Source organism: Rana temporaria, chromosome 11, assembly GCF_905171775.1.
Source record: "Rana temporaria chromosome 11, aRanTem1.1, whole genome shotgun sequence".
NCBI classification, from domain to species: domain Eukaryota; kingdom Metazoa; phylum Chordata; class Amphibia; order Anura; family Ranidae; genus Rana; species Rana temporaria.
In genome coordinates, this window is record NC_053499.1 from 119037331 (window position 1) to 119053293 (window position 15963).

At 46.1% G+C, this 15963-nt stretch overlaps 1 protein-coding gene across 1 annotated transcript in view; it reads left to right on the forward strand.

Annotated features, from left to right (window-relative positions):
• Positions 1-3983: 3983 nt before the first annotated feature.
• Positions 3984-15963, forward strand: part of UBXN1 (UBX domain protein 1) — a 35831-nt gene continuing 23851 nt past the window's right edge. Inside the window, exon 1 of the mRNA XM_040328930.1 lies at positions 3984-4080. Coding sequence (XP_040184864.1) covers positions 3984-4080 — 97 coding nt within the window. The remainder of the gene's footprint in view (positions 4081-15963) is intronic.

Sequence of the window (15963 nt, forward strand, 5' to 3'; positions counted from 1 at the left end):
CACCCCTAAGTGAAAATATCCAAATTTGGCCCAATTAGCCATTTTTCCTCCTCGGCTAATTGAAGAGCTGCCTCTGCTCCTGTGATCTCGTGGCCAGCGCTCACTGTGATCACGAGTCCTTTGGACTCGGGTGATCGCAGAGCAGGGTAAAGGGACAATCACAGAGGGCCCTTCACCATGTGATTAGCTGTCAGCCAATGACAGCTGATCAGGAAGTAAACAGAAGCCAGTCATCTGCTTTTTTTCTCCTCACGATCAGCGTGAGAAGAAAATAATAAAGACGGTAAATGGCTTTGTTACAGGGACATGGGTCCCGATCTGTGCCACCTATCAGTGTCCACAAGAGCTGCTAATCAGTGCCCACAAGTGCCATCTTTCTGTACCAATCAGTGCCACCACCTTTCAGTGCCAACAGTGCTGCCAATCAGTGCCTCATCATCAGTGTCTCCTACCAGTGTCACCTATCAGTGCCCATAAGTGTGTCCTATCGGTGCTCATCAGTGTCGCCTATCAGTGCCACCTCTCAGTGCTCTTCTGTGCCATCTATCCGTGCCCATCAGTGCCTCCTCATCAGTGCAGCCTATCAGTGCCCACCAGTGCAGCCTATCGGTGCCCATTATATCAGCGCACATCAGTAAAGGAGAAAAATTAACTGTTTGCAATAATTTATAACAAACTCCGGAAAAAAAAAATCTGAATTTTCTGTCCTTTTTTCGTTTCTTTAGCAAAAGATAAAAGGGAGATCCACCCACCCCACAGAAAATTTAAAGTCAGCAGCTACAAATACTGTAGCTGCTGACTTTTAATAAATGGACACTTACCTGTCCAGGGAGCCCGCGATGTCGGCACCGCAGTCAATCTTCGGATTGGCTGTCGGGTGCAGCCGCCACCATTGATGGTAAGGGAATTTGGCAGTGAAGTCTTTTGGCTTCACAGCCGGTATCCCTACTGCGCTTGCGTGAAGCACGCAGCGCTTTCTTATTGGAGGAAGGAGGGCCGAGTCGGGTCGCTGCAGCCCCGTCTCCCGGAAGTGGGGAAGGGGACCTGTCAAAAAACAGGTCCCCGTTCCCCCTTCTCCCTGAAAGGTGCCAAATGTGGCACTGGAGGGGGGAGGAGATAAACAAGCGGAAGTTTCGCTTTTGGGTGGAATTCCGGTTTAAGGCTGCATTCACACATGATCGTGGGCGGAATTGCCGTGATTCCGCCCCCGCAGTTTTAAATTGCTGCAAAACAAGAGACGCATTTGCAATGCCATTACTTCTAATGGTACCCCAATCGCGCCACGATTTTGCCACTGCAACGCACGAAGCTGTCGCCCAAAAGAAACTGTTCCTTTTTGAGCAGCAGCAAGCATTTGCAACGTGATTTACTACGCAACAATCGCAACACAATTGGGGTGCCATTAGAGGTAATGGCATCGCAGATGCATCCCGCGTTTTGCAGCCATTTGAAATCGTGGGGCATCATGTGTGAATGCAGCCTAACCCGCTGGTTGAAAGATAAAAAAAAATGATTAAATGTATGGCTGTCTTTAAATGGGCTTCATGTTTTTTCACCTTAATGCATCCTATGTATTAAGGTGAAAAACATCTGACAGTTACGTCCCCCCCCCCCCCCATTTTACTTACCTGAGCCCGTTCACCTGCTGCGCTCGCCCCCGACGCCCTCTTCTCCTCTCAGGCTGGCCGTTGATTGGCTAGAGTGGATGGATTGATAGCAGTACAGCCATTGGCTCACACTGCTGTTAATCACATCCAATGATGCGGTGTGCCGGGGGGGGGGGGGGGGGGGGCCAAGTGATACAGTGAGCGGCTATAGCCGCTGGCTGTATTACGGGAGCGCGCCCGCAATACCTAACCCCCATGGGAGAGAGCTTGCATGAAGGGGGTTAGTTCTTGCGGGGAGGAGCCGAGACAGCCGCTGAGGGACCCCAGAAGACGAGGATCGGAGCCACTCTGTGCAAAACGAGCTGCACAGTGGAGGTAAGTATGACATGTTTGTTATTTGTAAAAAAAATGATCCTTTACAACCTTTTTAACCAAACCACTCAGATCTATAGGACATTGTACAATCGAATGCTAACAGGTATGCTCAGCTTACATAGTTACATTGGGCCAGATTCACAAAGGAGATACGACGGCGTTTCTCCTGATACGCCGTCATATCTCTGTTTCTATCTATGCGACTGATTCATAGAATCAGTTGCGCATAGATATCCCTAAGATCCGACAGGTGTAATTGTTTTACACTGTCGGATCTTAGGATGCAGTACCGCGGCCGCCGCTGGGGGGAGTTTGTGTCGTAAACCAGCGTCGGGTATGCAAATTAGGAGTTACGGCGATCCACGACGGATTTTCGCGTTCGCTACGTCGCCGCTAGTCTAGTTTCCCGTCGCAAAGTTAGTCGTCGTTTTTGGTGCCCTAACTTTAGTCAGCAAACGTATTGCTGTCTAAAGTATGGCCGTCGTTCCCGCGTTGAAATTTAAAAATTAACGTCGTTTGCGTAAGCCGTCCGGGAATACGGAATTACGCTACGCGCGTCGCCGTTCGAAAAAATGACGTCACTGCGCGCAAAGCACGACGGGAATTGCGAAACGGAGCATGCGCAGTAGGTCCGGCGCGGGAGCGCACCTAATTTAAATGGCACACGCTCATTTAAATTACGCGGGCTTACGCCGGCGTAGTTTTCATCGCAAGTGCTTTGTGAATCAGGCACTTGCGATGAAAACTTGCGGCGGTGTAACGTATCTACGATACGTTACGCCGCCGCTAGTCTACGTGAATCTGGCCAATAGTTACATAGGGCCATATTCATGTACAATTGCGCCCGTGTAATGTAAGCCGTTTACGTTACACCGCCGCAAGTTTTCAGTTTTAGTGCCCGATCCGCAAAGCACTTACCTGGAAACTTGCGGCGGTGTATCGTAAATACGTCCGGCGCAAGGCGGTCCAAATCGAATGGGGTGGGTACCATTTAAATTAGGCGCGCTCCCGCGCCGGACCTACTGCGCATGCTCCGTTTCGAAATTCCCGCCGTGCTTTGCGCGAACTGACGTCATTTTTTCGATCGGCGACGTGCGTAGCGTACTTCCGTATTCCCGGACGTCTTACGCAAACGACGTGAAATTTTAAATTTCGACGCGGGAACGACGGCCATACTTTATACAGCACATACGTTTGCTGTGTAAAGTTAAGGCACCCAAAACGACGACTAACTTTGCGACGGGAATCTAGACTAGCGGCGACGTAGCGAACGCGAAAAACCGTTGTGGATCGCCGTAACTCCTAATTTGCATACCCGACGCTGGTTTACGACACAAACTCCCCCCAGCGGCGGCCGCGGTACTGCATCCTAAGATCCGACAGTGTAAAACAATTACACCTGTCGGATCTTAGGGATATCTATGCGTAACTGGTTCTATGAATCAGTCGCATAGATACTCTGAGAGATACGACGGAGTATCTGAAATACTCCGTTGTATCTCCGCTGTGAATCTGGCCCATGGTTACATAGTTAGTCAGGTTGAAAAAAAAGGATTTTTGTACTCACCGTAAAATCCATTTCTCTTTCGTTCATAGACGGACACAGCCTTCATTGACCTTAGGGTTATGCTTCTTCCTACCAGGAGATAAATCTCCTGGTAGGAAGAAGCATAACCCTAAGGTCAATGAAGGCTGTGTCCGTCTATGAACGAAAGAGAAAAGACACAAGTCCATCCAGTTCAACCACACAAAAAAAAAACACAATACAATCCCATACACCCAACTCCATACCCACAGTTCCATTCCTTTCCACTCAGGACGCTTCCCTGTGAACCACAATCCTATCAAAGTCTTCTACTCCCTGTTCTGTATACTAAAACATACCACAAACCTTACTAATCATCACCATTAACATCAAAACAGAGTCAATTGTGTACCAGTTTCCAATAGCAACAGACACACCCCCAAAACGACACGTCACATTACGTAGTGCGCAGGACAATGAGAGGCGGGTCCCTCCTCTCGGCTTCCGTAACCTGGAAGTGCTTGACCCCGCCCCTCCGGTTGTGCTTTGTCACGTGGTTCGCAGACGCCGACGGTGAGTGAAGTCACGTGACGCTACTAGCGCTTTTTTTCGTTCTATTTCTAGCTGTGTGCGGTGATTGGAAATAAATGCGGAAGGTTGCGGGCACGGGGGGAGACCTGAGACGGGGGGAGTGCTGGAGGGGGAGGGGTTAATGGAGCGTGGGGAACACATGGTCCCATAGATATTGTGTCCCCTCCATACTGGCCAGTCTAACATGGATGGCTGGGATCTGCTCAGTCTATCAATGGTGTGCTGTGGTCAGGTTATCCCACAGATCTGTGATACTGACCATATAGTGTATGAGGTGTACAATCAGGTTGTGTAATCTCCTGCATGGTGTCCATTCACTGTACAATCTCCTATAGATTCACCAAAACGGTATAACAATAGGAGGATATCTCCACCTATCTATCCAATCAGGCCTTTAGGTGATTGTGTGATGTGCTTATGATTTACTAAGACCATGTAATAGGAGGACCGCTCTTTACCTTCCATTCAGTCTGTGTACAGGGCACAGGTCCTTACTTTACCTAGTAGATGGAAGATTTAACCACTTCAGCCCTGGAAGGATTTACCCCCTTAACCACTTGAATACAGGGCATTTCACCCCCTTCCTGCCCAGACCAATTTTTAGTTTTCAGCGCTGTCGCACTTTGAATGACAATTGCGCGGTCGTGCGACGTGGCTCCCAAACAAAATTGACGCCCTTTTTTCCCCACAAATGGAGCTTTCTTTTGGTGGTATTTGATCACCTCTGCGGTTTTTATTTTTTGCGCTATAAACAAAAAAAAGCGACAATTTTGAAAAAAAAACACAATCTTTTACTTTTTGATTTAAAGTGGAGGTTCACCCGGAAATTGCAATTTTTAACATTAGATTGAGGCTCATTTTGCCTAGGGGAATCGGCTAGTTTTTTTAAAATCAAAGCCGTACTTACCTTTTTAGAGAGCGATCTTCTCCGTCGCTTCCGGGTATGGGCTGCGGGACTGGGCATTCCTATTTTGATTGACAGGCTTCCGACGGTCGCATCCATCGCGTCACGATTTTCCGAAAGTAGCCGAACATCGGTGTGCAGGCGCCGTATAGAGCCGCACCGACGTTCGGCTTCTTTCGGCTACTCGTGACGCGATGGATGCGACCGTCAGAAGCCTTTCGGAAGCCTGTCAATCAAGAAGGAACGCCCAGTCCCGAAGACCATACCCGGAAGCGGCGGAGAAGATCGCTCTCTAAAACGGTAAGTACAGCTTCGATTTTAAAACAACTAGCCGATTCCCCTAGACAAAACGAGCATCAATCTAAGGGTAAAAATAATTTTTACGGTGAACTCCCCCTTTAATAAATATCATCATACATACACATATGTGTGTGTGTGTGTGTGTGTGTGTATATGTATGTATGTATATATATATATATATATATATAAAAAAAAATTTCCTCAGTTTAGACCGTTACGTATTCTTCTACATATTTTTGGTAAAAAAAAAAAAATCACAATAAGCGTATATTGATTGGTTTGCACAAAAGTTCTAGCATCTACAAAATGGGGAATAGAATTATGGCATTTTTTTTTTTTTTTTTTCTAGTAATGGCGGCGATCTGCGATTTTTATTGTGACCGTGACATTGCGGCCGGCATATCGGACACTTTTGACACATTTTTGGGACCATTCACATTTATACAGCGATTAGTGCTATAAAACTGCACTGATTACTGTGTAAATGTCACTGGCAGGGAAGGGGTTAACACTAGGGGGCGAGGAAGGGGTTAATATGTTCCCTAAAGTGTGTTCTAACTGTAGGGGGACTCACAAGGGGAGGAGACCGATATGTGTTCTTCTGTACTGGGAACACAGCATCGGTCTCCTCACCGCTGACAGGACATGGATCTGTGTGTTTACACAGATCCATGATTGCAGGCAATCGCGGGTGCCCGGCGGACATCGCCTAGCTACCTGGGAATGCAAGGACGTCATATGACGTCCACTCTGAAAGAGGAAGGGTTCCCGCCGACGTCATTTTACAATGTAGGGAACGTGTTAATGACCAGGCTATTGTCACATACATCACTGCGTCGCTTGAACTGACAATTGCGCGGTCGTGCAACGTTGTACCTAAACAAAATTGATGCCCCCCCCTATAGATTTCTTTTGGTGGTATTTGATCCTCTGCGTTTTTTTATTGTTTGCACTATAAACAAAGAGCGTCAATTTTGAAAAAAATAAATAAAAAATTGTTTACTTTGTTATACATGTCCAAATAAAATAAAATGTATTCATCAGTTAAGGCCGATATATAGTCTTCTACATATTTATTGGTTAAAAAAAATCCCAATAGCCGTACGTTAATTGGTTTGCGCAAAAGTTATCACGTCTACAAACTATGTAAGGGATATGCAATTAGCGGACCTCCAGCTGTTGCAGAACTACTAGTCCTATGAGGCATAGCAAGACTCTGACAGCCACAAGCATGACACCCAGAGGCATGATGGGACTTGTAGTTTTGCAACAGCTGTCTGCTAATTGCATATCCCTGCACTATGGGATAGATTGCCATCGGTATAATTGGATAGATAGGACTCTATCCAATCAGGCAGATCCTTGCACGATGGGATAGATTTAGGGACTTTTAATTGTTTGTGATTTATTTATTTTTTGTTTACTGGTAATGGCTGCAATGTTTAGCGGGATTGCAATGGAAAAATCTGACCCCAAATGAAACAATTGCATTGATCAGTGCTATAAAAATGCACTGCTCAATGTAAAAATGTCACTGGCAGGGAAGGGGTTAGCAATAGGGCTATTAAGGGGTTGTAAAGGTTTTTTTTTCTTTTTCTAAATAGGTTCCTTTAAGCTAATGCATTGTTGGTTCACTTACCGTACATACTCGAGTATAAGCCAAGTTTTTCAGCACATTTTTTTTTGTGCTGAAAATGCCCCCCTTGGCTTATCCTCGAGTCTGCATACCTGCATTATCCCGTGACATGCTGTCACACTGCGGGCGTCCAGTGTAAAAAAGCTGTGCTGTATTCTAAGCCTGCATTAGACCGTGACATGCTGTCACGCTGCGGGCGTCCAGTGTAAAAAAGCTGTGCTGTATTCTAAGCCTGCATTAGACCGTGACATGCTGTCACGCTGCGGGCGTCCAGTGTAAAAAAGCTGTGCTGTATTCTAAGCCTGCATTAGACCGTGACATGCTGTCACACTGCGGGCATCCAGTGTAAAAAAGCCGCCCCTCCTCCTGTTCCGTGATAGGCGGAACACTTGGTTTCCCAGCAGAGACTGTGTTCAGTGTTCCGCCTATCACGGACAAGGACATCCTGTCATCCTCGTCCCATGGACGCAGACAAGAGGACGTCCATGATAGGCGGAACACTAAACACAGTCTTTGCTGGGGAACCGAGTGTTCCGCCTATCACAGAACAGGACTAGGAGCGGCTGTGCATTCTGGGAAAGTTACGTAAAATATTGCAGCAATTGCCATTTTATTCCCTAGACTAGAGCAGGGGTCTTCAAACTACGGCCCTCCAGTTCAGGAACTACAATTTCCATCATGTCTGTGAATGTCAGAGTTTTACAATGTCTCATGGGATGTGTAGTTCCGCAACAGCTGGAGGGCCGTAGTTTGAGGATCCCTGGTCTAGGGTCTCTGCTATAAAAAATTATATAATGTTTGGGGGTTCCAAGTAATTTTCTAGCAAAAAATATTGAGTTTTAACTTAAGAAACAAGTGTCGGAAAAGGATTTGGACTTTAAGGCCCCTTTCACACGTGTGGACCGTATGTCCGCTTTTTTCATCCATCCGTTTGAGGATGAAAAAGGGACATACATTGGTCCCTATGAGGTTGCAGATGATCCGCTGACACCCGATCTCGTCCGCCTCCGCAAAGATCCGATTTTGCAGACGGAAGAAAACCCTACGGTCCATGTTCATCCGACCCCCCCCCCCCATAGGGGAGAGCGGAGAAAAGACGGGGCGGTCCCTGCACAGTGTGCGGGGACCGCCCTGTCATCCGCCGGCTCAGCGGGAATCAACGGAGCGATCCCCACTGAGCATACGGAGGCGGATCATTACTGAAAGGGGCCTAAGTGGTTAAACTTCCTGCATTTACACACAGACTTTGCTCTAAGAAGGAAGTTGGTTACAATGTTTCATGTTGTTATAATCTGGGCAGTCTGCCAAGTTTGTATCTTTACACACAGAAGTTTATCCCTTTGATATAAGAAGGAAGCGTTAGTTACAATGTTTCCTGTTAAGAACTTGGATATTTTCTTTTGACAGCTGAGTGAGCGGATAGTCTCTCGACTTGTTATATGAAAGAATCGGCAAACTCTGCATTGGAGATCATCAGGGGGTTGAATCGAGATCACAACTTTTTAACGATTTATTGTGCAGCTCTGGTTTTGAATCTGATTTAACCTGCCTGGCGGTATTCCCGAGTCTGACTCGGGGTTAGATTTTCCTGCTGCGAGCGGTAACCCCGAGTCAGACTCGGGCTTGCCTCGCTAGATCCACAGGCATGGTTTACTTACCTTGTCCCTGGATCCAGCGATGCCATCGCGCTGTGTGAGCGAGCGGGACCTCGCTCGATTCACACAGTGCCTCTGTGTGACGCCGATCTCCGTTCCCTGCGACGTTACGACGCACGGGGACGGAGAACGGCGCCAAATTCAAAAAAGTAAACAAACACTTTACATACAGTATACTGTAATCTTATAGATTACAGTACTGTATGTAAAAAAAAACACAACCCCCTTGTCCCTAGTGGTCTGTCCAGTGTCATGCATGTCATTTTATATAATAAAAACGTTTCTTTCTCCCTGCAAACTGTAGATTGTCCATAGCAACCAAAAGTGTCCCTTTATGTCAAAAATAGTTTTAGATCAGCTAGAAAACAGCGATAATAAATTATAATCACTTGCAGAATTGTGCGATAGCGATTTGTGGGGAAATTCGTCATAAAAAAAAAAAAAAATGACAGCAACAATTCTGCAACTGAGCAAATTTCAGTGATTTTGATTTGATTACATTATTGAATAATTTTTATTATAATTATATTATTATTTGTTATAATTATTTATAATAATTTATTATATTATAATTTATAATTTTGTTTTTAAAAAAATGTCATACCCGGGATGCCTATTAGAATCTTGTTTGGTCAGATTTAAGTGAGTTATTTCTAAAAATTACAGACCTACAATATAAAACGCCAAATTTCCTTGCAAATAATGGTACCGCTTTCAGCATGTTTTTTCTGAAAGAATCATACCGCCAGGGAGGTTAAATGGATCAACAGAGAAAATATGGCTATTTGATTGTTTGCAGGTTTGTTTTAATTAAATCACACAGTCAAATTTGCAAAATAAAAAATCAAAGCACCTGTGGCCACTATTGGTCCAGGTTCACACCTATGCGAATTGAGTGCGGCTTAAACCGCATCCAATTCGCAGGACATTTCAAAATACATTGTTTTCAATGAGGCTGGTTCACATATGTGCGATGCATTCGCACTGCGCATTGCCTCCAAACCGTGTGCGTTTTTTATGCCTTGCGGTGCAGCTCAGGTGCGAATTCAGTCCCATTATCTTCTATGGGTACGCATCTAATTCGCAGATGTGTTTAGTTCTCTTCAGGAATTTCTCTCATTCAGCTCAATACACTTCTCCCCCACTCTCCTCTCACCTGGAACTTCTCCCAGGTCTCCAAATTCGCATCTAAAATGTTGCTAATCTGCTGAACACTTCTCTTATCTCTCTGCAGAGATAAGAGAGCTGAAATTCGCACCACACTAGTGTGATTCCGGCCTTAAGATGACCATACAACATACAATCTTCTTGTACAATTTGATCAACCTTCCCTGAGCCCAGGTTCACACTGGGTACGATTTGGTACGATTTGAGATGCGATTTCACATGTCAAATCGCAACTCAAATCGGCGGCAATTGACGGCAATGGCACCGTCCTAATCGGTGCGACGCCGCATCTGCGGCGCTGCACCGATTTCAAAAAGTAGTTCCTGTACTACTTTTTGCATTTTAGGGCCGCGATTTACATTGAACCCTGCACAGATGTCTCTTAAATCGCGGCAAAACCGCAGCCGTGAAATCGCGGTAAAATCGCAATTTTACGGCGATTTGGAATTCGCAGCAGTGTGAACCTAGCCTGATAGAAATTTTCAATCTATAATTAGCAACCCAATAGATCAATGTGACATACAAGTAGAGCTGGGCGATTTTTTTCCCCCCAAAAAATCTGCGATTAAAAAAAAAAAACTCTATTCACGATTCAAATCTATTTTTTTTTCTGACGAGCTGCAGGCAGGAGTTTTTAGGCGAGGCTGCGGCTTCAGCCTGATCCGCGGCGTCCAGCCTTGCGGTGTAGGCCGAAGCAGTGGCCTTGCCTAAAAACTCCTGCCTGCAGCTCATCAAGACCGGCGCGGTAAAAAAATAATTTGCTGAGAATCTGAATCGATTTGACCTTGCAACTCAATTCACAATTCAAATCGATTTATTTATTTTTTTTCCCCAGCCCTACATACAAGGGGAGGGGGATTTTGATCGATAGTTGAAAGATACAATCATAAGTTATCGCACATCTGTTTTCACCATGCAATCTCAAGGTCTGACTAAAAAACAAATTCATGAACAAGGTATCTCGGTGCTGCTGATCGATGGCGCACGATCATCAATTTTCCACCCTGGCCCATCATCTTGGTTAGAGCAATGATGGGTTTTATGTTTGCTGGCTCAATTGTTTAATTCGAATTACACATTGATTGGATAATAAAGTGATGTGTGTGTGGCCACCAATAACGACATTATACAAGGTGTGTGTAAAAAGTTTGGTGAATGGTATCAGAAAACAGAAGATACAAATTACCTTTATTGGCCTTTACACCCCTTTCACACTGGAGCGGTTCGCAGGCGCTATTGCGCTAAAAAAAGCACCTGCAAACCGACCTGAAACAGCCGCTGCTGTGTCTCCAGTGTGAAAGCCCCGAGGGCTTTCACACTGCAGCGGTGCGCTAGCAGGACGGTAAAAAAAGTCCTGCTAGCCGCATCTTTGGAGCGGTGTATACTGCTCCTCCACCCCTCCCGCCTATTGAAATCAATGGGATACCGCTGGCAATGCGCCTCTGCAGAGTCGATTCGTGTCAGTTTTTAACCCTTTCTCGGCCGCTAGCAGGGGGTAAAACCACCCTCCTAGTAGCCGAATAGCCCCGTGACATTGGCGGTGAAGCGCTGCTAAAAATAGCAGCGATTTACTGTCGGCGCACTTCCCGCCCCAGTGTGAAAGGGGCCATAAAGAACTCGGCATCCTCACGATGCACTTTTGGCAATGTTAATAATAGAGATGCAGCAACATTTTGGTGGCCAAAAATTATGTTTTCAGCATTTTGCCGATAGAGAAAAAGGTGCCGAAAATAGCGCAGAAGACGCAGCGATTTTACCACAATTTTCCTGGGTGCCTATTGTGTTTTTCATAGGTCATATGACTCAAACGCATAAAAAAATGTAAAAGGTGCGTTATTGATGCCTTCTTGCTGTGTTTTTAATGCATTTCAACGGGGAGGTGTGTTTTTTTTTTTTTTTACTGACCAAAAATGCAGCAAGCAACATTTAAACGCCACAACAGAAGCTCAACGGACCAACGGACCACTGTGAAAACATACATAGAATTTAAAGGGATACGTTTTTCTTGAGCTTTTCATGCGCTAAAGGTGCAAATAATGAACGACAAATTCTTATTAATTTTAAGATCATGATATTGATTAAAAAGTCGATTAGAATACAATTTTATATACAGTGCCTTGAAAAGGTATTCATACCCCTTTAAATTTTCCGCATTTTGTTATGTTACAACAAAAAAAGTGCCGGTAAATGTATTTTATTGGGATTTTATGTGATTCAATTCAAAGTTGCACATAATTGTAAAGTGGAAGAAAAATGATTAAATGTTTTTTCACATTTTTTACAAATGTCTGAAAAGTGTGACGTGCATTTGCATAGTTGGCAACAATCTAAAAAAATAATAATAGGGACACTTTTTTTGTATGTAGGCAGAGATTTATTTTAATTGGGGCGGGGCATTTATTTGTAGGTGTGGCTTAGTGGTGAGAAAAAATGTGGCACGGTGGCTTAAACTAAATATTCGGTGTGGCTTAAAGGGGTGTGGTTAGAGTCTAAAATGAGGAGGGAGAGAGAAAAAGGGAGAGGGCGGGAGATAGAGAGGGTGCAGACATGGTACAGGAGAAGGTCAGAGAGGGTGCGGACATGGTACAGGAGAAGGTCAGAGAGGGTGCGGACATGGTACAGGAGAAGGTCAGAGAGGGTGCGGACATGGTACAGGAGAAGGTCAGAGAGGGTGCGGACATGGTACAGGAGACGGTCAGAGAGGGTGCGGACATGGTACAGGAGACGGTCAGAGAGGGTGCGGACATGGTACAGGAGACGGTCAGAGAGGGTGCGGACATGGTACAGGAGACGGTCAGAGAGGGTGCGAACATGGTACAGGAGAATATCAGAGAGGGTGCGAACATGGTACAGGAGAATGTCAGAGGGTGCGAACATGGTACAGGAGAATGTCAGAGGGTGCGAACATGGTACAGGAGACGGTCAGAGAGGGTGCGGACATGGTACAGGAGACGGTCAGAGAGGGTGCGGACATGGTACAGGAGAAGGTCAGAGAGGGTGCGGACATATGGTACAGGAGACGATCAGAGAGGGTGAGGACATGGCACAGGACTTCATGTGCACCTCCAACACAGCTCTGTACCCACCACCCTCAATGCACAAAACGTCCAGCAGATCACCCCATGGCCACTCACCTGCAACATCGTGGTGCCTGCAGCATCTCCTCCTACACCTCTGGCTGTCAGCTCACTAATAATTGAGGGGGTGGAAGGCAGCTCTATGGTTCCCGCGGGATCTCGCTCTGGCTAGCAGGTCTCTTCCTTGTGGAGAAGGGAGGGGCATCTGACCCGGGCAGCTAATCTGCTTCAGTGTACAAGCTAATGTCTCTGCTTGTGCACTGAAGAGAAAAGCCAATTAGCTGCCGGGGTCTGAAGCCTCTCCACTGTACACAAGGAAGAGACCTGCTAGCCGGAGGGAGATTCTGCGGCCATGTTTTCACAACCGGAAGCTGCAGCCAGTGGTCGGCTGGTGATGGGTTGCCTACCGAATACTGGGACAAAGCCAATTATCCCTTGATTTTTTTTCCTGGGACAAGGGTCTGAATACTGTGAATGTCTGGACTGTTGGCAGCTATGCATTTGTATTCAGCCCCACCAAGTCAATACTTTGTAGAACCGCCTTTTGCTGCAAGTCTTTTTGCACATCTAGATAGTGAAATTATCTGTCTGTATTTTTAGGGTTGTTGTCCTGCTGAAAGGTAAACCTCCGCCCCAGTCTCAAGTCTTTTGCAGACTCTAAAAGTTTTTCTATTAAGATTGCCCTGTATTTGGCTCCATCCATCTTCCCATTAACTCTGACCAGCTTCCCTATCCCTGTTAAAGAAAAGCATCCCCACAATATGATGCTGCCACCACCATGTTTCACAGTGAGTATGGTATGTTCAGGGTGATGTGCAGGGTTAGTTTTCCGCCACACACAGCGTTTTACTTTTAGACCAAAGGGTTAAATTTTGGTCTTGTGGCTTTCTTCTTGCCACTCTTCCATAAAGGCAGATTTGTGGAGTGCATGACTAATAGTTGTCCTGTGGACAGATTCTCCCACCTGAGCTGTGGATCTTTGCAGCTCCTCCACAGTTACCATGGACCTCTTGGCTGCTTCTCTGATTAATGTTCTCCTTGCCCGGCCTGTCCGTTTAGGTGGACGGCCATGTCTTTGTAGGTTTTCAGTTGATTGAGCAGTGCTTCGTGAGATGTTCAAAGCTTGGGATATTTTCTTATAACCTAACCCTTGTGTTTTTGACAGATAACAGTTCCACTAGGTTTTAGTTGGGCATATCTGGGTAAAGGGGGCTGAATACAAATGTATGCCATGCTTTTCACATATTTTTTTGTACTTCAAGGCACTGTATATTTTTTCAAAAAAAAAAAACTGTCATTTTTGATTTCGGCACCAAAATTTTTGTTCTATGCACCTCCTAGTTCATAAAGCTTCTGGAAAATGTCAGGCCCCTTAAGGAATCGATCGCAGAACCGATGTCGCACATTCTTGGATTACCGCCACATCTGCTAAACATGCGCCTTTCATGATGCTCTTAGGCCTCATGTACACTGCTGCTGGTAAACGGACCTTAAGGAGCTGATGGGCATTTCTTTCAACTGCTCCTGAACTCTCATCTGTTATCTTATCAGTACATGTACACAGGGTCATTTATAGTCGTTTCTAGGCAGTTGAGTTTAGAGGCTTTTTCTGGAACCCCAAAAAATGCATTCAGAAGCTGTGTTTAGAGGCATTTCAAGTGCCAAATGCAGTAACTCGTGTTTAGCAGTGTTTCGTTTAGACGTTTTTCATTTTAACCCCAAAAAACGCTTCTAGACGCAAACGCAGCTAAATGCAGCATGTAAATGCAGCGTTTTTAAAAGCCAATTTCTAGCTGTCAAGTTAAATCGTTCAGGAGAGTATGAACAACGTTCCATGTACATGAAGCCTTAAGCAGGGATTTTTGGGTCGTGGGGGAGACGTTAACGCCATTTAATCGATTGCCACTTGGATTCCGGATGAAACTGGTAGCACCAGGTCTCATACCCTGTGATGATGGTTCGCTGAAAGGATAGATGCTGGTCACACATGGTAATGAAATCTCCAGAGGTTTCCATCCGTTTTGCTTTCTGTTTGTCTGTCAGTTTGTGTGGCACCAACCGGGAACAGATCTTCCGCTTACCCAGATCTTCATGAACGATGGTGCACACCGTGTCCTTGCTAATGCCCAATTCCTCCGCCATCAATCATAGAGTCAGTCGCTGATCTTGTGTCGCACTTGCTCGATTATGTCTGGGGATTTGCTTGTCGATGGCCGACCCGAAGGTGGCTCATCCTCTGTCGTTTCCTTCCCGTCTCGAAAGTGTTTGGACCAGTTGTAAACACGTTTTCTGCTCATGGCTTTTCTGTACACTTGCACCAACATTTTATGCGTCTTTGTCACTGTTTTACCCATTTTGTAGCAGAACTTGATGCTCGCTCGTTGCTCCATTGCAGTGTGACCCTACCTCTCACACTGACTATGTTCCACTGCCCACAGCGGGTTTACCCTGACGGTCACGTGTACTCAATGGGGGCGTGGCCAGGCAGTGGATGTAGCCGGACGCACCTTCAGTTCTCTCCGCTGAAACTCCACTATTTCATCCTGAAGAATCGCCTCCTATTTCTGCACACACAGCATACCGGTTGTCGGAAGGTCCCCCCAAGCACAATCCTGCTTTTGAAGGTTTAGCACCTACCTGATGTCCACCGCAAAACGACAGAACTCGGCCAGGACCGTGGACACCGTGGCCCAAAATGGCACCCTAGCACAACGCTCTGCCACAGAGAGGCCACTGAGAAGCTGTTTTCCATGCCTCTCGCCATGGATCCTGCTGCATCCTCCAGCACTCCGGAGGAACATCCGAGGCTGATGACACAGTGCCCCTGGAGGATGCCATCAGATCGTGGTTTGCTTGGGACGCAGTGAGTACTCCAGGGGATGGCTCCACTAGGCCTCACGTCCCCACCAGCCCTAACGCTGATGGTGAACCCACACTCAGAGACATTTTCACAGCGGTAAATACTTGTAACATAACTATAGCATCTTTTACTGCTGAGATAAAAGGGGTGAAAGCAGAAATGACTTTCCTGTGGCAAGATGCCCAAAAGCTGAGGGAGAGAACATCTGCCCTGGAAGGGAGAGTGAGCTCCATTGAGGACGACATGGCGCCCATGCAGAGGGATCT